Genomic DNA, 25292 nt, shown 5'->3' on the forward strand with positions numbered 1-25292 from the left:
CTATAACTCAAGCAGCATAGCGACTTTTTATCTGCTTTTCACTGCACTGGAAGTAGCATCCATTCAATTTCATTGACTTGTTTACAATAAAATGAAACATTATCTCTACAAAATGCGAGTAATAATGTTTGAAAAACCCGCATAAACATGAGTTTAGTGAATCAGGCCCTCACAGAAAAGTCCAAGTCCTGCAGAGACTGATGGAAGTCTTCTGCACACTATGGGCCATTTTCACAGCTCCACGACTTCCTGAAGTTAACTGTGCACATTCATTTCCTGTCTTGCATTATTGGCCAAAATGATTAATCCAGGTGTGTCTTGTTGCAGCAGTCTAAACCAGACACACCTGGATTAATCAGTTTGGCCAATAATGCAAGACAGGAAATGAATGTGCACAGTTAACTTCAGGAAGTAGTGAAGCTGTGAAAATACCCCATTCTGCACACGATCTGGGTGATCAGTCAGCTTGGTCTTAGCTTAGGTTCAACTCGGGGCATTTCTGCATGTTTCAACAGTTGCCTTTCCAATCCTGCAGTTGATATCTAACTCACTATCACAGATGCTGAGAATGCTTCTCAGATAAAGTCATCAACTTCCTCTAAATCCTGTTTTTAAAATAGAGTATTCATAATAAAGATGCCTGCTAAGTGTCCAAATACACTTAGTAGTCAATGTCTCAAGCAATGCACTGTTATACAAATTACTATTTTGTAATATGCTGTACTTTACTAACTTTTAAGGAAAACGCGCGTGCTTTCCTCTTTGCTCATATCAGAACTGCATGATGGCTGCAGAGCAGCAAGTGGCTGAAGTATCTCACCTCGTGCAGACCGGTTTAAAGCCACCTCCTCATCGCACGCGGCTGCTGGGGTGGCGGGATGTTTTGTGGGCGTGTCTCAGCCAGCCGCTCGCCCCTGATTGGCTGGCCGGCAGAACCGGAAGTGCGTGTGTCTTCCCAGCTGTGCGGAAAACAAAACAAGGCAGGCTGCGACATGGTGAGTGCCTCGACGCGTCGTCTCCCTCTTTTTACAGCTCAACAGCAGCGAGACGATGGCGCACGCGGTGTTTCTGAGAGGCTCACCGTGCTGCTCGCTTCGCTGCTCCTCACAGCGAAGAGCTGTGTGTGTGTAGTGTGTGTGTGTGTGTGTAGTGTGTGTGTGTGTGTTGTCCTTGTGCTCGGCTCACATGTGAGCTGTTGTTATGTAACACTGGCTGCTCTCAGCATGTCTGTCCCTGCTTTTGTCCGCCTGCAGCCTCTCAGCTGCTTTATAACGGCAGTAAATCTGATTATTGCTGATAAAAAAAATCGCCATGATGACCATTTAGACAGTCTTTTATTCGCGCTTAGATAACAGATGAGGCGAGTCTGGCTGTTTCCAGGCAGACGGTTTGCTGTTCTGCTCCTAGGTGGTTGCATTTCAGTGTGTTTATGCCTCATAAGTGTATTTTAGGATTTTTTTTTAGGTGGAGTATTCTGTTCCGTGTCGTTAGATGACTGACTGTCAGCACTCACATGACTGTGTTTCAGACATGTCATGGAGGCTGTTATGTTTTTAATTTATTTTAGTCATAAACCACTAAATATGAGGTGCAGCGGTTAGCACACTCTCCACACAGCAAGAACAACATGGGTTCAAAGATCATACTTGTCTGATGAGTGTACACTACATATCTCCATATCTATGTATTTATTTAATATACATGCACTGCTTTACATGCCGAACCAAAACAACTGTGACAAATTATAAAACATGTGTCACTTCTTCAAACAAATCTGATAATAGATAAATTATACTTTTTCAGATTAAATTTCAACTTAAAAAAAACATTTCTTAAAGATGACATTTCACTTTCCCTGATAAATGTCTGCAACAGTGATAAATGGTGTCGTAGGACATTTGTATTCTTGCCAGGTCATTTTTTAAACAAAATAAAGCAATTTCTAAAAATCAACCCACTATAGGAAGGCAGTAAACATCACTGTGTTTTCTGAACTTACATTATTTGGTTTGAGTGTTTGTAAAGATCATTCTACATATTTACTGAGCTCAGTCTGTAATCTCTGGATTGGTGCCTTGAAGTTACACTCCTTCATCCTGCTTTACAGATGAAGCTCTTTTGTCAAGCTAATGGACAAAAAGGGTTTACAACTTGTAGCAAGCTTCCAATACAACAGGTGTAATTGGACAACTTTTAAATTGAAGTATTGACACCCTCCATCGTACTGTGTCTGAATGTTTGGATGTTGTTTTTTCGAGAGTCTTTCTCTGAAGAAAATATAAACTAAATAATATATGCAGCAGTTATGAAGCACGGCTGCTCAAATGTTTTTCTCCATTATTCATTTCAGCTCTTATATTTTCATGAGTCTGAGCCTCATAAATTGAACATTTTCAGGTTTTTTTAGGCCCTCCAGGTTAGTAAGCTGTCATCCGGTGAAACCGGAACAAGACATTTAAAGCTGCAGTATTGCAAAATTAAAGAAATGTCACTTGTGAGCAGCCATGTGTCTTCATTCCAGCTCCGCTGAATCTCCATCAGAGTTTTATAGAGTCAGAATCAACAGTTCTCTGGTGTCCTAACTGTGATCCAACAACAGGTTTTTAAGCCTGTTGGTTGTGGGTGTGTGACTGTCTGTGTGTGTGTTTACGCTGTGATGGACCGGTGACCTCTCCGGGTGTATTCTGCACTGACGCTTGGTGTTTGGCGTCCTTGGTCTGCAGCACCATGATGGACGAGCTGGTGCAGGACCTGGTGTCTGCGCTGGAGCAGAGCTCGGAGCAGAGTAAGCTGGGGGAGCTGTGGGAGGAGATGGTCCTGAGCCCCCTGCAGCAGCGCCGCCAGATCCGCCGCCGCAGAGGCCGCAAGCGCTTCCGCTGGATCGAGGCGTCGGAGTCCAGCCTGGACGAGGCCCGGGACTACCGGGACAACTCCTCTTCGGCCTTCGCCGCGTCCGTGGCCACCTACAGCGACTCCGACGAGGTGACCGCCACCAGCCGCTGGCCGTCGCTCCTGAAAGGCCCCGTCAGGACGAGGCAGCCGTCCTGGCCCGAGTCGGACTCCTTCACCGAGAACAACCCGGGCCGGCCGCTCAGGAGGCGGAGGAAGGTCAAACGCATGACCTCCGACGTGACCATCAGGCTGCAGCAGAAGCTGAAGCTGGGAGGGGTGGACAGGAAGCGGAGGCACAGGCCGGCCCGGGTGCAGCACATGGCGGGATCCAAGAAGAGGTCCGGTGGGTGGATGGGAGCAGACCGGCAGGCCGAAGGAGCCAGGCGGATGGGGAAGAAGTGCTGGAAGAGGAAGAAGACGAAGGAACACCGAGAGGCTGCAGATGAGAACATGTCTGAAGGGTAAGGCTGCATTTAGCAATACCGATATTATGATCCTATTTCAATACAGTGCAATGTGTCTGGAGACGTTTAAGGAACTAAAACTCTCATGTTTCTGACTACTTATCACTGTTTTGTTTGATAGAAAACCTTCTTTTCAGGTTTTCTTTCAAATATTCACGTTATTAATGTGCTAAGTTTTCAAAAACCACCAAACAAAACAGCCAGAGATCAGCTGTTCGGTTTCCTTTAAAGATTACACGACTCATCAGTATTCAGTGTGTCCTGCGTCACATTCGTCTGTGCAGCTCGTATACAGCTTTACACTCACACACACACCCACAGTAACACATGCATGTTTTTTCACTGTGGGAGGAAAGCTCAGGAAGATCATGCAAACACAAAAAAACCTCAACATGAACCCATGATGAGACCAGAACATTACCCATAATGCCCCTGCACCATGTACTTACCCAGTGTGTAGCTTTTCTGGAACTTTTTGTATGAATTTCTCCTGTGTTTTAGTTTATTATTCAACCTCATACGATTTGTTTTTGTTTTTTAAATCAAGCTCAACACAAACAGTTTATGATTGATCCGTGGAGGTAAGTCACTCCTGCAGAGTTATGCTCACATTTACATTACGACTCCAGTTCCCAAAATGTTTGGACTCTGTGTTAATTGGTGTTATATAAATAAAGCTGAATTGTATTTAATTAAACTCAAATAAAAACAGGAGAAAAGGCAATGATTTCCATATGTCACTGAATTGGAAGCTCTCGTGGGCCATTTTTAGTCCCCAGGCCTTATGCTTGACACCCTAAACTACATATCGGATGTTTAAACTGCAACACTTCACCATTTCATCAAGATATTTTTAAGAAAATGACAACTTTCACACTTTTTTTTTTTGCATCTTCTCTTCTTTTTTGTAAAAAATCACTTTTTTGTTGACTTTTGTGTAAACCTGTGTGGCGTCAGGAGACCAGTTGTCGAGTTGTTGGAGTTTCACAGACGAGTGTTGTCCCGTTCTTGTCTGACGCAGGATTTCCTCAGCTCCACTGTCCCTGTTGTGGAGTGTTTGTTCTGGAGTTTTTCATAATGAAATGAAATGTGTTGATCGGTTCAGCACCTGGACTCTTGCACTGTAAATCTGGTTTAATTCTTGCTGGAACATGAATAAACCTCAGATGTACTTTCCAGTATCGATGATGGCTTTCGAGATGGAGCCGTCTGCTAACGCTAACCGAGAAAGTCTCCATCCTCTGTATTCTGCTGGACATAACGTCCGTGGATTCCAAAGGAGTTTGAACTTTTGATGCATCTGATGTCGGCAGTATTGAGAGAAGATAGTGGCCCTTTTTTAAAACCGCGTTCACATGTAGCTTCTTCTTTGACTGTGTGATGAACTGTGTTCTCAGTGATTCCTGAACAATCCTGCCTGTTTTTAATGCAGTCTGAACATCCAGTCTGACTTATCGCCTTGTCTCTGTGTTTAGAGTTCCGCTGCTTCTTCTGCTGATCTAAAGGTTTAATAGTTTTACACTTTTTGGAAAATTGTTCCACATTTTTTGGATTAAGTTAATCTGTTCGTCTTTACATCTGATCGGCCGTACTGCTCTGAAAAGCTCCTTCCAGCTTCACATTTCCGACCTGCGGCCAGTGAACCTCGCAGTACTTTTCCGACCTTCTTTTTTTTTTCTCCCTTCTATCCATTGAATTAAAAATGAAGTAATATTTTCCACGGATTGGTAAAATGTCTGCTTTCCCATCAGAAATGTTGTTTATGCTCGATTCGTTGATGAGATTAGCGAATTCATTGCATTCCGTTCTATTTATTTACATTTCTTACGTTTGATTTATGCTTGTGCTTGTCTCGGTTTACACACATCCTCATTTTTGTGGCGCAAACACAATGATTTAATTAAATGAAGCTCTCTTCTCAAATACCACCCAACACATTTTAATAATGTTCCTCAGAAACAATCTGTTCCTTGGTTGAAACGGAATGAGAGCAGTTGTGTGGGGCACTATTTTCCAGAATTACAGTGTTTGTGAACTCAAGCAGGCTTTTACTGCAGCGTTAAGGAGTCGAGCTGTCTTTAAACTCACCGTATTTATATTAGGAGCAGCTGTGAGATCATTATTTGTGTAAAATAAGCATTTCGGGTTTGGCTCGATTTCCACTCGTGCAAATAGACAAATGTTAACTGGGACATTGTTTAAAATACTCAGGATCAAAATCAGATTGCAGCAAGGGAGCTCAAACTCCGAAAGCCCTTCTTACCCTTTAGATGGAAAGTTACCAAGGCAGTTAAACCCATAAGATAAAAGTCACGGGCATAACTACTATCAGACAGAAGCAATTAAACAAGGCGACATTTAAGATGATCTATACTGCCTGTCTTCATCCAGCCACTTGTCAATATTCAGCATGTCCTCAACTAAACCAAAAAAAAAAAAGAAAAGTATCACAATCACGCCACTCCACTTTAAAGTATCGAGTTGACATTAAAAATGAATGATGGAGCCTCTTCATCCTCATCTTCTCGAGCTGAAATGATCATCAGGGAGGGATCTTTGATAGTTACGCCTCGGGCGTCCGCCGCCTCATTATTTCCTTTCGAGAAATATCGTCGCAAATAAATAAGTGACTTGGTGTGGTATTGATTTGTTTTGAAATGAATTCCTGTCCTGAGCCGGGTAATTAAAGCTGGGCCCGTCCCCGAGTCCCTCCTGTGTGCGTTTTATTTATCCAAACTAACCGTGGCTGGAAGTGGCAGCAGAGAGGGACATTAAGTTATTACAGTCAGGTAAACACGGCAGGGGCTTTTACCTCTCCTGTATGAATACCACTCTGTGGTTTTCACTTATTCAGCGCTGATTTCTGTCCATTTGAAGTTTTTCTTATCGGTTATTTTAATTTTTGGTAAGTCGTTCACTAGGTTGTTCGGATCTCATCTTTTCAGTGCAGAAGAGGTTTTTACTGCAGCGTTTCCACCATCACTTACTCTATTTTATCAACCCTAAAACCCACTTACTGCGATGATTGGAGATGTGTTGGCTTTGCAGTGATGTTGATCATGATCAGTTACACTGGACTGTTTGGCTTTAAGGCGGTTTTTTAAGTTCCTTTGTCTAATTTTTTGTCCTGCCCTCTTTAAAAGGACATTTTTTTCTTTTTTTTTGACAATGAAGAATATGTGAGAAGAAGACATTTGGGGCGGCCCATTATGGGACCGAGAGAGAAGGCTTTACATCTTCTGGTTTAATTTGTGCTGACCTCCCCAGCCCCTAAACGGTACTTGTTTTCTTACTTTATGGAAAAATCAATAGCCGTTCTGACAGAAAACAGCTCCGGAGAAGAAATAAATGGGAGCGCCACGGCACGCTGTCAATCATTTCTCACTTACACAAACGCCAGCGCCGTTGATTGCCGCTCAGTGGACTGCCACACCGTACCGAGGGCCGAACAATCTGGTGGTTAAGCCCCGACGGTGGCAAAGGATATGAACAAATGGCAGCGGTGATGAGAGGTTGACAGTGGTACAACAGCAATATTTATACTCTGACAGCCTACGCTCCATTTGATGTCAGACACAGATGCCATTGTTGAAATGCCTTTTGAGCCACTTGGATTTTTTTTCTTTCCTCTGTTCATTCCTTGAGATTTCCCCCCCCCCCCCCCCCCCCACATGGAGTGTCTGGTCTCTTGCAATGTGCCTCTCCTCAAGGTCACTCCCCTTCTGCGCACGCCGAGCTTCGCCTTCAGCCACCCGAGTGCGAGGAGAGCAGATGTTGGGAGCTTCCAGTTGGGCTCCACATCCTTGATTAGGCCGGGCCCAGCCTGCTGGCTCCGAGGCCACCTGGCGCCCAGGCTGGCCCGGCAAGCAGGCCTCACCTGTGGGCAGCCGCCGTCCCCGGCTCAGTCCTCCGTCTCCAGCTGTGCGCCGCTTCTGCCGATGTTGATTTCAGGCACAAGTTTTCGGAGAGCGTCTTTCTCACACGTGCTGTAATTTATATTTTGCAAACTCTGAGAGGAGTTATTTTTTTTTTAGGAGGGGGAAGAGGAAGCAGTGCAGCATTTGCTGAAGTTAATTTTCATAAAGCTCTGAGACTAATCCAATTACTGCAGCTCAGGGAGGGTGGGATAACCTTATAATCAGACACCCATGGAAGAGGGCATGGATTTGGGTTTGGGCGGCTTGTTTGAAGAGCCCACAGATCCATTGTTATCAGCACTTTGCCCCCCTCCGACTCTGCCTCTTCTTTATTCCTCTGCAGAATGAGCCCGGGCTCAATAAATGGCGGCTCGCCTGTAATCTCTGTGCAAACTGCTCTGCCTCTCCCAGGAGTTGGGGATTATTTCCTAATGATTAGTGCTCATCTGGATACTGTGTTTTGCTTCACCTCTTCAGTTTGTGCAGAGACAATAGGGCCATGCGGGGAGCGCGCTTCATCCCAAACACTTTTTGTTGTTGCCCTTGTCTCTGCATTTATTTCATAATAATAATAATAATCCTCGGGTCATGGCTTCCAATTCTCCTGACTTTGTTTTTAAATTTGTTTTGAAGTTTTTAAAGTTTTTAACACGTTTTACCCCAAAAAGCTTTCTTTTTTTTAATTTTCTAATCAAAACAGTTTCAGCTGTATATTTTTTTAGAATTTTTTTTCGTCACACAGTTGGCTCAAAAGACTTGATGTTTTAAACAACATGCTTAAGCCGATTTGTCCAGATTGTGTCATTCCTGTTAAAATAAGTGAGCCGTTTTTACTACAAAGGTATTTTTATAATATCTGGACAGTTGAAAATGTAAAAAAAAAAAAGAAAAAAATCATAGGTTTAAAATGTGAATGTAAGATGTTCAAATTCCATATAATTTACATTTTTAAGTATCGGATTTTGCACACTATAACTTTTTTAAGTTGTAAAATATTGTGACACTACCATCTTGGACCTTTAGATGTCACTGTAGGACAACAGAATGCCGCTGCAGGACCAACAAAAAGCCTCCTTTGTTACCTTAGTGAGCAAACTCAAGGTCTGCAAAAAGAAAAGATGACGGTAAGTAGTTCTGGAGCAGCAATAGTTCTAGATTGTTCTGGAGTGCCGACTGATGACTGAGGATCAACTTCAGCCCTGTTTGCACGGCAACGTTTTCAAACTGAAGTAGAAAGCTTTGTAGTGTTTTCGGTATACATTCACACGACAGTGGTGCTCGGAGTGCGGCTGTGTCTCAGTGGAGGAGTAGATTGGTATTCTCCTCAATCCTTGTCATGTTAAATGTGTCGACGTGGGAACCCGAGTGAGCACCTTCCACTGGCGGCTCTTCCAGTGAATCACGTAAAGCCTGTCGGGCCGGCAAAGTCGATTCATCGTATATACTCTGTTTATGACACACTTCCGTCTCCCTTGCTTTATTTCCTCCTGAGCAAGTGTAGCTCGGCGCTGTGTAAAGATTTGCCTGCTGCACGTGGAGAGTTTGCCCAAAGTGTTTGTCAACTTTTCTCCTCAAAGGTCACGGCTGGAGAAAGCAGTGTTTCTTTTGGTCCTGAGAAAAATGGGGGTCTCAATTATTTATGGAATTAATTAGGCAGCACTTAATGGAAATGGTCTCACATCGGCCCTGCGCTGCTCCGAGCGACACCGCATTGCACCTTTAATACGGATAAATACTTAATGGACGCCTGTAATTAATTGTTTATGCCTGTGATTCTTTTTCAAACTTTGCAGAAAATTCCTCCCGTAACAGGCGAATGGGAAAAAAAAAGGCAGAGCGGCAGGTATTGCTGATCGTGGGCCTTGTGGCCATGCCCTCTGCCCGGCTGGTGGTGATATGTGCTCCAGATGCCAGACCGTGGATCCAGAGGTGGGCTGCAGCTGAGCAGAGAGTCCAGGGAGAGGAGGAGGGGGGCCCGAAGGCTCCGGCGGGGGGGGGGGGGGGGTGGAGTGACGGGAGGGGAGGCCAGACATCTCCCAGATTCCCCGGAGAGGCCCGCTCCCGCTCACATCTGCTTCTCCTGGATGTTCGGGGAGACGGTGCAGGGCCATCTGGCCGGGGAGGCGGGCGGGCGGGACGGACGCTCGCCGCAGCCTGCCGTCACCGACGGGCCGCCGCAATATGGCAAAGCTCCGTATCAGCGCATTGCTGACCCTCCAGCTCTCTCCTGCAAGCAAGGTCAGCGCTGATAAACAGGAAGCAGAAAGCAGGGCTCTTTCATAACGTGCTGCAAGCAGCAGTTTAAGGAGAACATTCGCATTATTCTAATAACTCTCCTAATATACAGCTCCCTGAAGTGCGGGATATAAAAAGGTCCTGGTATGCAAATAAGGCAACCAGTCTCCTCAAATACTGATGTGATGTAGACTTTATTGTTGATAATTAGCTGAGAAGTAATTATTCCATGTATATTTTGAATGCATTCCTACTTTGCGGATTTTTTTTCCCCTGTCATAAATAAAACTTTGTGAGAAAAATTCGATTTCAAAGGTTTTTTAATGTTGGTTTTGTTACAAAGGCGAAACTATTAAAACAATACAAGACGTTACAAACATTGTAATTAAGTACATGTAAATACTCCACTTTACTGCTTTATACACCTTAGATTTCAATTCATACTCAAAGTTTATTCTTATAACAGAGAATTTTGTTTACTGTGGTGTCATTTGTACATACTTCATAGTTTTTTGAGAACTTAGATATTTTATACTAGGGATTGAATCGAATTCCAGGAATTGAAAATGTAACTAAATAGTGTTGGGCGTATTTATTTAACTTGTAACCGGGTGCAATACTAGCAGTGTAACAGTACTTAAGTACTATCGCTCAAAACTATAAAAACTGGTGCTTGTTCTGATTTCATTGAAGAAAGGAGCCGCTCAGCGGGTTGTGGCGAGTTTTCAGGAGAAGATTTTATTACTGTCTTTCCTTGCATTCCTCTCAGAACGTCTCACTGATGGTTCATAATGACTAAAATACTCTGAAATCAGAGAAACGCTGCACCTCCGCACCCCCCCCCCCCCTCCCTCCTTCCCTCCTTGCTTGACCTTGAACTGTCTGGAGGTCGGCTGAGGTGTGAGAAAGGCAGAGGAACCCGGGGTGATTTGGACGAGGGTCCGGGGCACAGAGGGTGTGTGAGAGTGTGACCCGGCTCGCCCCCCTCCCGGTGGGGGGGTGGGGGTGCTGTGTGTTGGAGCATCCCGGGCAGCAGATGTCGGCCAGTTGTTGCGAGGAAGCGGCACGTCTGCGGGCCGCTCGGCGTGCGGGGCACACCCAGAGGGAGGGGCGGGCGGGGGGAGTGTGCTTCGCTCTCCTGTCATCCTCCACAACGCCGGCCAGATTAGATTGGAGCTGACAGCGGAGGATATTCAATTAGATTGTTCATGTCACTCAGTGGCTTCGATCAGAGTCTCTCTTGATGCCTTTGTGTTTGCCATCGCGGCGAGGGAGAACACAGCACGCTCTGTCTTTTTGTGTCATTTCCATTTATGTCGACCTCTAGCTCCGGACTTCTTCATTATCCTTATTATTGAATATTGACATTACGGGGGCATGTAGATTTTTTTTGATTTGCATTGTTCACTTTTCAGATGCTATAACATTGCCTGACCTAAAGAACCAATCTGGTTTGAAATGACAAATCAAAACCGAGTTCTTTATCCTGAAAATGTCATTGATATTAAAGTCAGTGTAATGTCTTTTTCTTTTTTTTCCCCCTCTCTCTCTCTCTTTCTCTCTCTCTCTCTCTTTGCAGGGAAACCAGCAGCACATGCAGCAGCGATCCCGGTCTGTTCACCAATGATGAAGGAAGACAAGGTATTAACAGAGCTAACGTGTCTCAAACTGCGGTGCAGGAAAGCCTTCATGTAATGTCTGTGTTGAGTAAAGGAAGACGAGGAGCTGTCAGAGCCGGACGCTTCCCCCCTCGGCTCTGAGGGAGCGCCGGAGCCGGAGAGGGAGGTTCAGATACAATGGGACGGTTGCTGGGCACCCAGGCGACTCTAATAAGACGTTGTCATGTCGTGTTAATGAGCGCTGAAGCCTTTGCTAATCTCATTAGCCGTGGTGGGGCCAGGCGGCCTCTGATTTAACAGTTGTCACTACACCTTGACTGTGAGAGGCATGGTTCCTGTGCACGCCTTGCTGAGTGACAGGTCTGAGAGGAAGGAGCTCGCCGTCTGGGGACCAGGCCGCCGGCGTCTGGCGCCGCGTGGTTAACGGAGGAGTACGCCTGGAAATGCGACTGCAGGCCCTCGTTCACACATATGCGGCCTTTTCCTACAACCATTTACTGCAGAATTGACCTTAGTTTGACCTTAAAACACGTCTTCCTGTGCAATACACATATTTTGAACATCAGGACCTTTTTTCCTGAAGAAAATGTCAAATCTGTAAAAACATTCGCTTCAAGCTCATTCTGCAGTATTTTGAAAATCCCTGATCCAGAAAGTCTACTTTCCAGTACAAGCAGAGTTTTGGTAACAACGTAACTCCCCCCCCCCCCTCGTCTCTGCCTGCAGGTGACGACGAGCAGAGCGACTGGTTCTTCGACAGCGACTGCGGCGTGGGCTCGGGCGTGGCCGGCCTGCTGCCCGGCTGGGACTCTGACAGCCAGCTGTCCCTGGAGGACAGCCGCACCCTGCCCACCTTCCTGCAGCCCACCCGGCCCTCCTACAGAGGTCTGTCAAACTGCAGTCTGGTGTAGGTTTCAGACATTTGACGCCTCTGAGAAGAAACGTGCAGGAAAGTTCGATACGAACACGAATGCGCACAGTTACGCGCACAAAACATTGAAAAGCTGTTATCCTCTTCATGCCAGTGTTGTGTTCTTCCTCACTGGATATCTCCGCCGATCATTTTGCAGCGCAGAGAGACGAATGCTGTGTTTTGTCCCGCTGCAGGCTATCACTCACGCCTGAGACGGCTGCGCGACTCGGCCGCCTGCTGCATCAGGAAGGATCGGAGGCGGATTCCCAGCAAGGTTAAAGAAAAACTTACATTTTCCATCCTCACTAATCTGGCAGCCGAGGGAAAGTCTTTGCTCCTCACCGTCTTGTCCTCCATCTGCGTGGAACAGGGCGGCAGCGTGCCGGTGTTCGTGGAGAGGCTGAGACACTTTTCCCAGGATCCTTACCAGAGAGAGTAAGATGGACATAAAACTCCTTCAGAAACATGATTTCGTTTTTATTTTCTGCAGTAACTACAGTCTGTCTCCTTCTAGCTTTTGGCTGCCTTCTGTTGGGAAACGAGAGCGAAACCAGGTGCTGCGCGTCTCACTGCTTGATGGTCTCCGTATTCACCTCCTGTGGATGAAGCTATAAAATCTGATGCTCTTCGTGTTCCAGTTGAACCCTTTGTGCCGATTGCCAGTGTGTCCCATTGACCTGGTGCCCGAGAGCCCGCAGCCCCGATGCTCGTCCTCGGCCTTCAGGAACAGGTAGTTCAAGCCAAATTCCAGTCAAACTAACATGTTTCAAATTAAGTAAAGGTAGATTTAATCTTTAGTTGACGATGACGTTTCAAGTGAACGTTCAGGTTTTGTTTTCATTTCAGAAAAGTTTTGCGTTTACACGGCAACATTTTGAAAGCGATGTAGTTGGTACGTGGGCCACTAGTGGGTGCTGTTGGTTGTTTTTGTAATAAACATGAACACTGGTGTGTACATGGACATTCGTACAAACAGGCGACCGCAGTGACTCTCAACTCTAAAACTTCCAATTCCCAGGAGAATGCTGACTTGGAGTCATGACCCTCTGGAGGAAAATATCGAGAGCCATTCTCAAAATATTGTGTTTTCAGTGGTTCCAAGCATTGTTGTGTAAACTGACCCCCAAAACGCCACGGAGCTGAGCTGAGCATAGGAAGCTGCAGCAGCGAGTTACGGCGGATGCAGAAACATTTAAAATCAACTTTTTCAAGGTCAGCGTTCCCAAATAGAGAAATACTCTGTGTTGACATAGTTGAAATGCAGATTCAATTCCCTGCATTTCTGGGACTGCACAAAAAAAAAACATAAAGTGAGGGTTTATCCAAAAGATGTTTGTCAAAGCCTCACATTGCTCCCAGTCATCCCTGGAAGTGTTGGATCTGCATGGGGGACTATTGAGGAGCCGAGCAGCCCTCTTGGCCTCCAGACTGTGGGACTCCTCATTGTGTTGTTTCCACTCTGACTATTTATGGTGCATTCTTAATTTTGTTTCACACACGCTCCCTTTCCTCCCTCTCTCTTGGGTTGTTTCACAGAGCGCTCCAGCGCTCCTTGATGAGGGGCAAAAACACGACGGCTATGAAAAGCCCCCGACTTCTTAGGGCTTTCTTTTCTAAACTGGCCCTTTCTTCTCCACCTGAAAGGTTCCTTCAGATTCCAGTTTAAGGCATTGTGAATACTAATTTCTGTCTATTAAAAAGCCCTCATATCCCTGCCATGCTCTCATTTGAATGGCAGACTCAGGGGAGACCTCTTAATTCCTTTATAGTGGGATTCAAGACCCTTCACTTCAAAAAGTATAAATCATACTCCCAAATGAACGAGGGAGAGAGGGGGGATTGACGAGAGGGGCTTCTGATGTGTCCCGTTGGACGGCACAGGCTGAATCTCTGTCCCCAAGCTGCTCAAATCCACTCTCCAGCGAGACTGCGGCTTTGTCCTCACGACCCAGCTCTGCACACACGGCACCCAGTCCGCTACCCAAACTTCCTTCAAGACACACACACACACACACACACACGCACAAACAGCTGCATGCTGTGACAATGCAAAATGCAGAAACTGCTGAATGACCATGTTTGGCAACTTGAGAATTTCTCCAGAATTAACGATGACAAAGGATAATCACAAAATGCATCATTTAGTAGCTGCAGTAGATATTCAGGTGCATGTAGCTTTGTCATAAAATCAGGAACACTGATGGTTTTTGGTTCTTATAAATATTGTTTTATATATATAGTCAGTACAGTAAAGCTACCCCATTGAATAGCCCCAAGTTTGTGGCAACATGTTATGTTATTATAATTTCGCGCATGTGCAGACATCTGTTTTCCCTCGTTTCCATGGAGATGGAGTTCTTAGCATTTTCGGAAAGTTGCGCGTTCAGTGGTTCCGAGCGTCGCCGTCGTGTAAACAGACGCCCAGAATACAACACATGTTTTGTGTTTTCACTTGATGTTGGGGCCTTGGAGTCACAAAGATAACTGTAAATCCATGTTTCTGGACTGTGGAAGGGAACTGCAGCACTAACGAGTGAAAATCCATGCGTCCATCGGGAGAACATGCAGACTCTTCATGGAAAGGCATCTATTATCACTTTATCAAACTATTTAGACATCTTTTTCCATGACAAGTGATGCACTGCGTGGTTTTAAAGAAAGCCCACCGTCTTTCAGCTCTGCTCTATGCACCGAACGTACATTTTGAAGAAAGACTGATCATTATTTGAGCCGTCACTGTCTCACTCATGGCTCTTCAGTAGAACTTCGTTTTTTAATTTGTCTTCATTACGTTACATTAACCCCCCCTTCTCGTTAGAAATATCCCTCCTCCTGCTTTCTTTACAAATCACCCTCTGTGAACAAGTGACTTTTCTCCTGCTTTCAAACACCCTTGAGAGAAAAGTGTTTTCTCCGTCGGCGGCATTAATCTTTTATTGTTGCAGTGATATTGCATTAATAAAAGCTGTCATCTCTCGTTTGATGCCGGCTGACGGCGACAGTGGCATATTTGATACTAAGTGATAAAGACTGCGTACAGTGGCGCGCCGCCGGTCCGGGATGATGCTCGGTGGGATTTGGCGGCGAACGCCGGGGGCCGGCGGCCGCCTTAAGATGCACCGCGGCCTCCCGGCCGAGCAGCTTTTATCTATTGACTTATTTATTTCTAAATGACACCTGCGCTGCGAGATAAATCATAGTCTTACGCCGCTCCCTTCCCCGTTTTCATTTTAATTGTGAGATCACGGTGTCAGCAGTTAGTATATTGGTGTGAGTGGCCTATTGATTATTGATTTGGAGCTATTGATTATGTTCCCTGGAGACCCTAATCCTTTCTGATTCATTTGAATACCTCTATTAATCTTGAGATCCTGCTCACACCTGAAGCACCATGTACTCTAATGAAAATAAATGGGCGTTTTGTAACCGCAGCTTCTCCCTCCTCTTTTGATTTATTATTTTTAATTGATATATTTGCTTTTGGATGTGGGCGCCAAAATTACAATTGACCCTGTGTCAGTGCTGTTTTTGCTCCGCACCCTGAGGGAGCGCATCGAATTTAAAAGTGTCTCATATGACCTGAGAAATCTATCCGGGACACTTTTTTCAGTGTCCTTGTGTCTTTGATGGAATTCCGCTCGCGTTGGTCTCCTCGCCTCTAAGCAAATCTTTATTTTTCTCAGCGAATTCAAACGCAAACCGGTCAACATCTGCCAGGCTGTTGGAACTGATGAAGTAACAGATGTTAAATAATAACGCAGTTTTTACGCCGAGCCATGTAAAGCGAGAAGAAGAAAAAAAAAAGAGGAGCCAGTGGTTTATGCTCTGAGATGAATGGTGGTGTTTTTCTCTGGTTAATGAGCCAACTGATGGTATTCAGCGGTTTGATTAGCATTGCACTGAGTGCCTCGGTGGGCTCCTGACGGCCCCCCGGGTGCCGGGGCTCCTCGGCTCCCCGCAGGCGGAGGGGTGGGGTGGGGGTGGGGGGGGGGGGGAGGGGCCCGGGGCGCCGCGGCCTCGCCGCAATCAGGCGAGAGATGGAGGGACGGACCTCCGCGCATTAACGCCAAATGCATCAGGGTATTACTTTTAATACCGCGGGCGTGCCTCGTGAAATAATGCCACGTTTAAACGCGGATCGATTTTGGAATTAAAAAGTTAGTTTGCAAAGATTTACTGTGGGGAGTTCAATGCCTGAGCTCTTTATCAGGGGCGCAAATGGCTGGTTATGTGCTGTCCGACAGAGGTACGATTGAGGGATCGATAGGCGCGTGATTTACTAACTGGAGTACAGGTAATCAATAAGTATAAAAGTAAATGAAATATGCATTACTGGGATTTTATTAGAGAGGGGTAGCAGGGAGAGAATAACGGTCAGGCCATTTATTTTTATATCTATTGATTATACAACATAGAGACTTGGCTCAAAGCGCGGCTCTCAACACCCAGAGGCTGCACGCCCGTCATGTGATTTATGGGTGTGGGGGTCACGGACCGCGCCGCCTGTTAAGAGCCCGGGCTGACGGGGCCGCGCCGGAGCGTGTGTCCAGCTTTATGTCGCCTGCGGTCCGGGCCGAGTCGCGCTGGTTAGCAAGGAGCGCCTCGCCGCTGTGCGGCCGTCCGTTATCGGCATTTTCTACAAGGGCCTCGTGTCTTTCTTTATGTCTGTTTTAGGGACGCAGCGTAGAGGGTTAAGCCGGTCCCAACCCCCCGGCGACGGAGCAGACCTTGACCTTAACTTTGCATCTCACAAGTCGGATCTATTAAGCTCGCGGAGGAGCGTTCCTCCCGTTCCAGTTCTCCTGACGTACGACACACAGCAGGCGCCGGGCAGGTGTAATTTGTTTATGTGAAGCCTGCAATGACTCAGGCTCCTCTCCGGCGAAAATACACTTTAATGAAGAAAAATTAATAAACCGCGCTGGGGGAACGCGTAAACTGCTGAGTTTGCAGATGTGCAGAGGTTGCGCTTATTGACTTTTGTGAAATTATTAAATTTCTACATGTTTGTGCGAGCGTAGTGCATCCTCCCAGTGACTGATGCACTTTTCTGTCTTTGTTTATGTCCCCACAGGCAGAGTAATGTCACTTCAGGTCTGCTGTGCACAGGAGAGATGAGGAAGCGCCGGGAAGCTCCATCCGTCTCCTCTTCAGGTAACGCCATCCACACATCCACGCCGCTCCCAGGCTCCGTGTCCAACACGGCGAGATGGAAACACGGCGGAAACACTCGGTGCTCTGAGCCGTCGGCGGCGCTGCAGTTGGTCCATAAGTCACAGAGATCTCTGATCAGGTCTGTGAGCTGCAGGTTTATCACAAAGTGGAACCACGACTGAGTTCAGTAAAGTTTTTTAATCCCTTTGATGCACAGCGGTGGTCCAAAGTGACCCGACTGAGTTTTATCACAGATGTGTGTATGACTGATAAAATGGCAAATAAACATGTTTCAAATATTAAATGTTTAATTGTTTGTCCCAAACTACAGCTAATTTGATTATTTGAAGCAAATTCTTGTTTTTATATGAATTAAAGAAACTAAAAATCACTCTAGGATAAATGAGGATAAGTGGAAACACTTAGAATACTCAATCATTAAATAATGTGAGTCCAAACCTTACAGTGAACAGCATTAGAGGTGAATGTGGCTCATTTTGGACCCACGTTGTTCATCTGAAAGGGTGAGAACTGCTGTACATCAAAGGGTTCAAGTAAAAATACATTAAAAGTGAACAGAAGTGTGAAAACCTGTTTGGATTGAGCAGAGGTCTCTGAGCAGCTGTGGTCAATCATGAGCTCAATATGGCTTAATATTGTTGGAATAAATGTGTAAATTAATTTCCGAATGAAACAATTTCACTGATCCTAAAAACACCATAGGTGTTCAAACTATGGTCCATGAACCATCTGTGGTTAAAACATCAAACAACCCCTGGCCTGTATTGTTCTTCTGAATTAGTTAAATTTAGAGTCAGACTGTGCTCAGTACTCCAACAGTAAAGGACCAGATACAGATGTTCAGATAATACTTTAAAATATAGAATAAGAGAGAAGCAGAACGCAGTAGTGTAGCGTTCTGCAGGTGATTAGTAAATCTGTAATGATACATGACACTGAGGGAGAAAAACACAGTAAAGACAACATGTAATATCAGCCAAAAGAGCAGAAACTGTTAAAAGACTGATACTTTCAGTCTGAAGTTCCATGTTGTCGAGATGTAATCAGATAATAACTTGTTTTAACTGATTAACTGAACATTAAATGGTACTTTTGGTGATTCTAATTGAATTTGCCATCATCGCTTCATATTTCTAATGAACATGTCTAAAACTCCTCTCTGTCTTTTTAACCCTTTAATTTAGTGCTGAGATCTTTGCATGAGAAACACTTCAGTCTTCTGTTTGTGATGAACTTTGCTCAAAATCTGACCAGTTAGTGTGTTATGTACAGTTTTTTTTTAACCTTATTATCTGTTGATCTGAAAGGAGTTTTCATTAAAAAAAAGTGGCTGTTACTGTTTAGGTCAAGTTTTCTGCATGCACAGAGCATAAATGTGAAATAAGAGGATACGATCAGGTTATCCAATGTCTCTGTGCATAATGAAAGTGTAAAATCACACGTGTAGCTATCTGAACATGACATGAAATAAGTAGAGACATTAAAATTATCTAATACATGTTTCCCTTTTAAATGGTTAAACACTCGTGTCTGCACAGACTTATGATAGTAAAACTCCTAGCTAATGGCTCGGAATCAAAAGAAGACAAAAAACCCTCAGTTGAGGAATTGAGAGGTTGACGGAGGCAGAAGTTTACCGTCAGGCGTCGGCGCCGCGCTGCGTTGTGTTTGGGGCGTTCTGCGAGGTGCGATGAGGAGGCGCCGAGCAGCGCTGTGTGTTCAGACCAGTCCGGCTGCCTTTCCTCATTACGCTGATGGCTCGGGGCCCTGTGTCTTTTCCCGGATTGAAATCTGAATTGGTTTGTCCACCTTTCCTTCTGCGCGGCGTCTCCCTGCTCCACTCCTGCAGCCGCTGTTTGTCATTTAAATAACAAATGCTGGTGGTTCCCTGATTTAGTGAGGGGTGCAGGCCTCTGATGTATATTAATATTGCTGCACAGTGCACTGTACCGGGGGCCCATCATTCATTTGGATAAAAGAGGTGGAATTTAAAAACAGCCAATGCTTTACTTGGATACAGATTGCATCCATTTATTGCACTGAGTGATGGAACGGCCGGCGACTCTGTCCTTCACCTCCGCGGCGCTCAACCACTTCCCATAAAAGTAAAAAAAGGATTCGCCCCCTGGCCCCTAAGGACCCCTCATATTCATCGTGCAGAACGAGGGGCATCCCTCAGTTTGTCGACGGTTAACAGACCACCGCAGGAGCTGTGAGACATGAGGATGAAAAAGGTTATATTTATGTTTTTTGAAGTAATTTGTGAAAAAAAAAACACTCTTGATGACAAAGCGGTTGATTTCCATTGAGTAGATGTTTTATTTTGTGCATTTCTCGTTAGAGGAGAGCCCCTGGTTGGCACATCCCCCCCTCAGCCCTGCTCGCAGTGTTTTCCTGCTCCGGCAGTCTAGTGCCCCCTGTCCACCGTGATTTATCATGCATCCCATGTTGTCCAATGTCAGTTTCTGCAGCTGCAACTGCTCTGTATAAATCTTGACTCTGGCAGCCCGCTGCACCACGTCTCTCCTCGGCAATCTCGCCGGCGTCAGAAGATGCACATTCACCCTGACAAGCCTCTCACGCCGCGGCGTGTAAAAATTTTGGTTTGCTGCCACACCGGCGGCGGAATCAGATCCAGTGATTTACTGAGCGGAGTTGCTTCCTGGTAAACATCTTGTTTGCATGAAAAGATTGTTCGCCGGCGCTGGGCGTAGAGAGAGAGAGAGAGAGAGAGAGAGCGCGGCGCTCGCATTGCTCTTAGTGAACACGACAGCTGAGTCTTCCAGTTAGCCAGAGGAAGTGGATTGTTGTATGTGTTAGTGGTTGATTTGAAACTCTGTAATCAGGAGTGAAAATGGTCTGCAGCTGAAGGTATCCTCCAGGGCTCCGCGGGGAATTACCCGGCCCGGTACCCAGCTGTTGCTTTGTCTTCTTCCTTTACCCTTTTAGCACCTCCGCGGCAGTGCGCAAGCTAGTTGTGAAGAGAAAAAAAAAAGAGAAAGAAAACAACAACTTATCAAGCCAGGTATCTGTTTGGATTAGATGACCGCTCTGTTTCTCAGCCTTAAATTGACCATTTTCTACTTTTCTCACCACCATCAATCCAGATGTCCAACTTCCCCAACAGGCACCCAGTTCAGACCCAACAAAGGACGGACACTTTATGTCTTAGAGAAGAAATATTATGGAAGTAAAGATGATTAGTTTGACCGTTGCTTCATCTGATACAGATGATGAGAGTAGTAGAGAGGGATGATGCTTTAATGCATCTTTTGCACGTCACAATTTTTTTTCTGCGCGTTTCTTTAAGGGCTGAATGTTATATTTTGCAAATTTACCATAATTGTGATAAAGGCATGCATGATATGCTTATCGCAAGTGAGCTGCGATAAATCATGTTTCCATGTGAAAGCATACAATAAATCAGAAATAATGATCAAAAATTGTTCTTTTATGTCATTGAAAAGTCCGTCTTTATTAGGGGAAGCAGATCTTGTCGCATGAAGACTTTTACATCGTCTGCATAAGTGTTTGTATTTATCGTAAATTTCACATTTTTATGATCCCAAAAAACTTGTGGCATATTGCAAGTTCATTAGTTATCGTGCAACACCAGTTTATTTAATTATTGTGTTTCTTTTGGGTCATTTCTCATGTGCAGTCGTTGACAAAATACTTATATCGAGTAGTGTTTTGCTGGTTAACATTAGAAACACAGATATCAGCAGTAGAAAAAACATTTTATGAGGGAAATAGTTTTTGGTTGTATCTTAGAATGGTAATTAATATGGTAAAAATAATTTTAATGCTTACTGTCTCCCATAATGCCCTTTATGTTTACATCTTTAAAGTGGCTGTGTAGAAAAGTTAAGCAGTGTCTCCTTTATGCAATAGGTGGCAGCAGTGAGTCAGATTGTGTTGCGTTTTTGAATTTCTCTCTCATCCCATTGTTTGATTTTTGGTTAGTGATTACCAAGAGCTCAGGTCAACCTGCCTTTTTTTCCTGCCTGGAAAGCGTCAAACACGAGGTCCGCGGGCCAAAATTGAAACATTAGCTTAAGTTGTGTTTCTTGAAGAAAGGAGGGGGAAAAAAACACGAGCTGCTGTGCTTCATAGTTCGTATTTGTAGATGTAACTGCACCATTTGTTCCAGAACCCTCTGTGAATTTGTTCCTCAGCTTTTTAGCCCACAATTCTTTGTTTTCTTCATCACAGTAACAGATTTTCTGCTTTTCTCCAGTCGATCACAAGATTCTCACTCACGCTGAACTCTTCCTGATGCTGTTTCTGGTTGTTGATTCACATTTTAACCATTTTGATATAATCATTGTAAGAGCCATTTCTGGGTAATGCGTTTCATTTTTATTTCTGCTTTTGTTGTGCTGTGAGCTTCCCACCACTGGGGGCTTCCCTGCTGTGAGCCATTGGGGAGGTGTTACAATCAGGCAGGTGAGGCTCTCAGGTGTGGCTGATTGGAGGAAGAAGACGCCGTTTTAGACCGTGTCGGTGACGTGATGTCGCTGTGGTGTCTTGTTGAATGGTAAACGGCACAAACGGTGGCAAGTATTAGAATAGAAAGGCGAACCTTGGATAATAAACATCACGATTCCTGTGGAACGAATCTGCGGAGTGGACACGTCAGTTCTACACGCGTCAAAACCTCCTCATCTCCAGCGGCCTGTAGCAGAATTCTGTTGCCGTACAGTGACATCTAGTGGCCCCAGATGGTATATAGCAGTATAGTTTCATACATAACGTGCTTCTTTAACAGAAGTCACATGACCAGACACACCATGACTTATAGTCCAGAAAATGCAGTAGATCTGATGAGATGGAATTAAGATGTGGCCTTGAGTTTGACCTGCATGTTAGAACACCCAGAGAGAGCGGGCTAACTTAATAGCTTCAGTCCTGTTCCTGACAGCGGCCTCCACAGTGGGCCGTGGACGTGTTGTTTTCTGCCTGCATGTTTGTGAGGTTTCATTCCAAAAACAGCAAACAGCGCCAACTAGTGGTCCTCAGGATGCTGGTTACATGGTTTTCAGTGATTGTGCCACCGGCCGAGTCTTATCCCGCGTGTCTTCTCCTGGTACTGCGGGCCGGTGCCCACGTGGAGGCCGGCGGCCTCGCCCTCGCCCTGGCGCCCGGCGCTCAGCCTCTCTCCCCTCCGTCTCGGCGCGTCTCCTTGCCCGAGCAAGACGGCTGCGTGACAGATCACCTGCGTCGGAGGCCCGCCGTGTTCCTGCCCGGCGGTCCGGCCCCCTCTCATTAATGCCCAGGCTGGTGCGAGGGCCGTATGGCAGCACAAGACAAATAACGCCACCACTCAGCCATCACTTCTGCTGACAGAAATGCAGCCCACCGCACTATTTCGCCCTCTCCGGCTCCACTCCACACCCTGCTCTTGTCCTTCAAACCCCCCTCCTCCTCCTCCTCCTCCTCTTCCTCCTCCTCCTCCTCCTCCTCCTCCATCTCCACCTGCACCTGCCCGCTCTGCCCCTCCAAACTTTCACGCCGGGTTTTTCTCGCCGCCGCCTGAAAACCCACCCGGCGCCGTAACCGTTCTAATCGCTTTCTGTTTGCTTTTTATGCAGACAGATTTGTTTTCAGTCGACTCGCTTGCGTGCAAACCTCCTCGCCGGGCGGTCTGGTTCAGACCTATTTTTTTTCAGTTGTGAAGAGTGTGTGTGTGTGTGTGCGCGAGAAGGAGAGCGAGCAGGGAAGAGAGAGAAAAACACAAAGGCTAATCATTAAAGAGCTATTCAGCCCTGTTCATTTAAGTGTGGGAATCAGCAGGCCCATTACTGTCAATGTGTAATTAGCTGATTAATAAACAGGGGGAAGGGGCGAGTGCTCCAGGAAGTTCCCGCAATGATTGTTTTTAGAGAGCATCACATGAGAGCTTATTAAGACGGTAAGAAGCCTCCATTCAACTTCCCATTATCGCCGCCATAAATGTAGCAAGTGTACGACAGGAAAACCTTTACACTGCCGTGTCTTTGTTGACCTTGATGTTAAATCGGTGGAGTGTTGATACTCCTTTACACAGGAATTAAATTACTCATTATTCCCAAATTACATTGTGCCTGTGTCAAACATGAAAACGATTTATATGCGGTGGATTTGAGTTAAATCTGACATTAAAGACAATAGTTGTGAAATATATCTGCAGAACTGTGTTTTGAGGCTTTTCAGAGCTCGAGTTCTTCATTCTGACATTGAAGTTATTTCTAGAGTTAAACTTTTTAAGTGTTCTCATTTCGATAGACACAAAGATTAAATTGTCAAATTGTTCTTACAACAAAGATTAAACTGTTCTGAAGTGTCTCTTTGAACTTTTCTTTCATCATAGTGGACTTGGAAAGTTTTCGTTCTCTTCCTACATCCCGGAATCGAACCTGGGTCCCTCTCAGTTGAGGTCAAATCGTAACCCAACCCACTGTCTGAAACACAATTAGACTGGACTAATTCATCTTTAAATATCAAGCATCTTCATCTAGATCAGTGGTGTCAAACATAAGGCCCGTGGGCCGAAACCATCCCGCAAAGACGCTCCAGCCTGGCCGACCAAACCACCGAGTGTAACAAGAAGGAACAAAGGCAGGTTAGAACTGAATAAAAAGTTTTTTGTAAGAAATAATGCAAATAACACCAGAATGTACATGCAAATAAAATTGGGTAACACTTTACTTGAAGCACCCGGTATAACACATTATAAGTAGTTATAAACACTCATAAATGATCACAATGCTTTATAACCCACTATACAGCATAGGGTTAGGGTTAGGGTTAGGCCCTGGCATTGTGATCATTTATGAATGTTTATAACTGTAGCTACACATGCTATAATGGCATTATAATGCTTTATAAATGTACTTATAATGTGTTATACAGGGGGGCTTCAAATAAAGTGTTACCTAAAATTGCATATATAAAAGTGCGTCTCACTTTTTACTGTAAAAACCTGCAGTCCTCCATTCCGCCGGAGTATGATCGTCTGAGCTGAGCGTCCATCAGCTGAGATTTATTATCAATAAACGAGAGAAAATTACAGTTTATACAAGTAAAGTATCAGATGAGTTCTTTTGCCTGCGTGCAGTTCGTGTGGGAAACGTAAAAACCTGCATCAGTCAAAGCAGACGATGCCGAAGAAAGGATTCTCTGTATGAATGACAAATATGTACAAACCTCAGAAATATTAATCAGTTTTTTTAGAACAGTCTTTTTTGACCTTGATGCGAGATTTGAGTTTGTCTCTGCTGCACACACACACACACACACACACCCTGCTGCTTCTTTGTATTTGTCAAATATGAAAACCTCTGAATTTTGATGGGGCCCTTTATGTTTAACCCGAGCGTTTCGGTTGAACCCGGGCAGCGGTTAGTCATCATTCCCTCAAGAAATATTAATCAATTATCTTGCCCGCCGGATCAGTTTGAGGGAGAAGTCATCTGGAAAGAGGCACAAGCAGATATAAGGAGAAGGAGCAAAAGCACATGCCAGTGAATGCTGTAATGCCTAATCCTCCGAGACAGCCCAGAGCCACAATGTCACTTCTAGTTCCCTCGTCCTCTGCTGGGACTGCCTGCCCAATGTCTTGTGTGACCGCCACTAACTTTTTTTATTTGTTTTTTTTTTTTCCGGTGGGGAGGGGGTTTATTTATCAAAGCGAAGTAAGAAAAGCAGGAAAGCATGTTATTTGTTTTAGAGTTTCTTTGTCTTGTGTGAAAATTGCTTCTCTTTCAGAGGTTTTTTTTTTTTTTCCCCCCCCTTCACAAAAGCTTTAAAGAAGCAGCGAGGAGAGCGTGGCTGAGAGGGAAGGTGGTCAGTGAGATGTGAAGTGTGATGAATTGAGTGAAAAACATGCAGCTTCTTGCAGTGTGTCGCCAGAGCAGGGGGGGGGGGGGGAGTTAAGCCATAGGAGCTGCACAGATTGGCCTTTTAATAACCATGTCCTCAAGTCATATGGGGCCAAATTGGATTTGGCTCACATGACTAAAACCTCATTAATATTTAACTTATTAGCAGAGAATTGCTTCAAAGTTTTATTTTAATATACCTAAAGCGCGGGCTG

At 45.2% G+C, this 25292-nt stretch overlaps 1 protein-coding gene across 1 annotated transcript in view; it reads left to right on the plus strand.

Annotated features, from left to right (window-relative positions):
• Positions 1–950: 950 nt before the first annotated feature.
• The window catches only part of LOC115406747 (G patch domain-containing protein 2-like), a 28604-nt gene continuing 4262 nt past the window's right edge, over positions 951–25292 (plus strand). The window contains exons 1-9 of the mRNA XM_030116959.1: positions 951–995; positions 2724–3353; positions 11088–11149; positions 11854–12012; positions 12235–12314; positions 12411–12475; positions 12555–12594; positions 12679–12770; positions 17115–17194. Coding sequence (XP_029972819.1) covers positions 2728–3353; positions 11088–11149; positions 11854–12012; positions 12235–12314; positions 12411–12475; positions 12555–12594; positions 12679–12770; positions 17115–17194 — 1204 coding nt within the window. The 5' untranslated portion in view covers positions 951–995; positions 2724–2727. The remainder of the gene's footprint in view (positions 996–2723; positions 3354–11087; positions 11150–11853; positions 12013–12234; positions 12315–12410; positions 12476–12554; positions 12595–12678; positions 12771–17114; positions 17195–25292) is intronic.

The sequence above is a fragment of the Salarias fasciatus genome, chromosome 19 (assembly GCF_902148845.1).
Source record: "Salarias fasciatus chromosome 19, fSalaFa1.1, whole genome shotgun sequence".
In the NCBI taxonomy this organism is placed as follows: Eukaryota; Metazoa; Chordata; class Actinopteri; order Blenniiformes; family Blenniidae; genus Salarias; species Salarias fasciatus.